General features: G+C 52.7%; 1 protein-coding gene across 1 annotated transcript; it reads right to left on the reverse strand.

The window, feature by feature from the left end:
* Nucleotides 1-1,014: 1,014 nt before the first annotated feature.
* On the reverse strand, nucleotides 1,015-1,773 carry LOC138366797 (polysialoglycoprotein-like). Its single transcript, XM_069328080.1, has one exon. The coding sequence runs from the start codon at nucleotides 1,771-1,773 to the stop codon at nucleotides 1,015-1,017; it is 759 nt and encodes a 252-aa protein (XP_069184181.1).
* Nucleotides 1,774-3,112: the final 1,339 nt, after the last annotated feature.

Consider the following 3,112-nt stretch of genomic DNA (forward strand, 5'->3'; position numbering starts at 1 on the left):
CCCATAGAAAACGTAACTTGTAGTGGAATTACCGTCTAAAGAAAACGGGATATCATCACCACATACTATTATAATTCACCAGCTATTCTGCTGGGAATTGTTCTTAAATACATTAGTCTTTGGACTTTACCATCATAAAAACATCTTATATAAATTAACTTAATTATCAATATTAAAGTAGAGTAAATGTGACCCTTCTATCACTTTCTGAAATCTGGACAAAGTAGGCCAGGCGTCAGGGAGGGAGGAAGGAGGCAGCCATTATTGTTGTGTCACCTCCGAGACGTGTGGAGCAAACGGCTCCTATCATTCTGGACAATGTCGGCCAGTAACGTCAATAGGATGGAGTGTTAAACAGCCATTGTGTGTACGAGACCAGAGGCACACGGGAGCAAATACGGCTCCTGTTAAATTTACTTGGACGTAGTGTTATGGAACCCAAAGGTGTACCATTGTCAACACGCTGTCTACAAATACAAGTTAAGTGTCTATCCGAAACCCGTTTATCATTCATTTATGGCCATTAATGTCAGGATATAGGGTTAGCCGGTTAGAACGCGAAATCGCCTCATACTAAAGGTAATTAAGCCAGGTCTTCAATGTTCCATATAGTGTTTTCTCTGAAATACTTGTCATATACTAGGTTTCTGGCTTCACAGCTAGCGCCCTTTTGACAGGTCAAGACGAGGATGCAAGATTTTGTGCACCAGTTACTGGGTGATATGGAAGCTACCTCAAAGAGGATAATTTGGTGTCTACACCCTAGTTATACCTGGTGGACTAACCTGCTGTACTATAAGATAAGGAACCTCTTCAATGTATGTAGTCTATTCTTGTAGTTTGATTGGCTGCATATATATTAATCTATTAAACCCCCCCTAATGTGTAGAGGATCGATTTGTGAGATTATGAGATTATTGCAGAAATACAGTCCACTTAACATTATACAAATTGCTATCGAAGTATATAAATTAACGTAAATATAAACTCATATAAATTAAATAAATATAAATCTCACAGGTCGGTTCCCACACCAGCTTCCTGTGTGCTAGGACGTGCAGCACTCGCCATGCCAGCTTCCTGTGTGCTAGGACGTGCAGCACTCGCCATGCCAGCTTCCTGTGTGCTAGGACGTGCAGCACTCGCCATGCCAGCTTCCTGTGTGCTAGGACGTGCAGCACTCGCCATGCCAGCTTCCTGTGTGCTAGGACGTGCAGCACTCGCCATGCCAGCTTCCTGTGTGCTAGGACGTGCAGCACTCGCCATGCCAGCTTCCTGTGTGCTAGGACGTGCAGCACTCGCCATGCCAGCTTCCTGTGTGCTAGGACGTGCAGCACTCGCCATGCCAGCTTCCTGTGTGCTAGGACGTGCAGCACTCGCCATGCCAGCTTCCTGTGTGCTAGGACGTGCAGCACTCGCCATGCCAGCTTCCTGTGTGCTAGGACGTGCAGCACTCGCCATGCCAGCTTCCTGTGTGCTAGGACGTGCAGCACTCGCCATGCCAGCTTCCTGTGTGCTAGGACGTGCAGCACTCGCCATGCCAGCTTCCTGTGTGCTAGGACGTGCAGCACTCGCCATGCCAGCTTCCTGTGTGCTAGGACGTGCAGCACTCGCCATGCCAGCTTCCTGTGTGCTAGGACGTGCAGCACTCGCCATGCCAGCTTCCTGTGTGCTAGGACGTGCAGCACTCGCCATGCCAGCTTCCTGTGTGCTAGGACGTGCAGCACTCGCCATGCCAGCTTCCTGTGTGCTAGGACGTGCAGCACTCGCCATGCCAGCTTCCTGTGTGCTAGGACCAGCAGCATGACTAGCCCTGCTGACTGTGTCACGGAGTCATCCCGGGACGCTCACGTTGTCTCACACCAGAAGACATATACTGAATCCAGACGTCCACCGCATATAAGAAGAAATAACATCAATGATAAGATTAAGTCACAGTCTGAAGAACTGTCCTGGAATATATAGTCCCCTGTCATGTGTGTGGTCAGGAGCATGGTGTGGGGTCAGGAGCATGGTGTGGTGTCTGGAGCATAGTGTGGGGTGTGGAGCATGGTGTGGGGTCTGGAGCATAGTGTGGGGTGTGGAGCATGGTGTGGGGTCAGGAGCATGGTGTGGGGTCTGGAGCATGGTGTGGGGTCTGGAGCATGGTGTGGGGTCTGGAGCATGGTGTGGGGTGTGGAGCATGGTGTGGGGTCAGGAGCAGGGTGTGGGGTGTGGAGCATGGTGTGGGGTCTGGAGCATGGTGTGGGGTCTGGAGCATGGTGTGGGGTCTGGAGCATGGTGTGGGGTCTGGAGCATGGTGTGGGGTCTGGAGCATGGTGTGGGGTCTGGAGCATGGTGTGGGGTCTGGAGCATGGTGTGGGGTCTGGAGCATGGTGTGGGGTCTGGAGCATAGTGTGGGGTCTGGAGCATAGTGTGGGGTCTGGAGCATGATGTGGGGTCAAGAGCATGATGTGGGGTCAGGAGCATGATGTAGGGTCTGGAGCATGATGTGGGGTCAAGAGCATGATGTGGGGTCAGGAGCATGGTGTGGGGTCTGGAGCATGGTGTGGAGTTTGGAGCATGGTGTGGGGTGTGGAGCATGATGTAGGGCCTGGAGCATGGTGTGGGGTCGGGAGCATGGTGTGGGGTCTGGAGCATGGTGTGAGTTCTGGAGCATGATGTGGGGTGTGGAGCATGGTGTGGGGTCTGGAGCATGGTGTGGGGTGTGGAGCATGGTGTGGGGTGTGGAGCATGGTGTGGGGTGTGGAGCATGGTGTGAGGTCTGAAGCATAGTGTGGGGTCTGGAGCATGGTGTGGGTTCTGGAGCATGGTGTGGGGTCTGGTGCATGGTGTGGGGTGTGGAGCATGGTGTGGGGTGTGGAGCATGGTGTGGGGTCTGGAGCATGGTGTGAGGTCTGGAGCATGATGTGGGGTGTGGAGCATGGTGTGAGGTCTGGAGCATGATGTAGGGTGTGGAGCATGGTGTGGGATGTGGAGCATGGTGTGGGGTCTGGAGCATGGTGTGGGTTCTGGAGCATGGTGTGGGGTCTGGAGCATGGTGTGAGGTCTGGAGCATGGTGTGGGTTCTGGAGCATGGTGTGGGGTCTGGTGCATGGTGTGGGGTGTGGAG

The sequence above is a fragment of the Procambarus clarkii genome, chromosome 20 (genome assembly GCF_040958095.1).
Source record: "Procambarus clarkii isolate CNS0578487 chromosome 20, FALCON_Pclarkii_2.0, whole genome shotgun sequence".
NCBI classification, from domain to species: Eukaryota; Metazoa; Arthropoda; class Malacostraca; order Decapoda; family Cambaridae; genus Procambarus; species Procambarus clarkii.

Bases quoted from the DNA above. Each gene is read 5' to 3' on its own strand.
- LOC138366797 (XM_069328080.1), bottom strand. From the start codon at position 1,773: ATGGCGAGTGCTGCACGTCCTAGCACACAGGAAGCTGGCATGGCGAGT.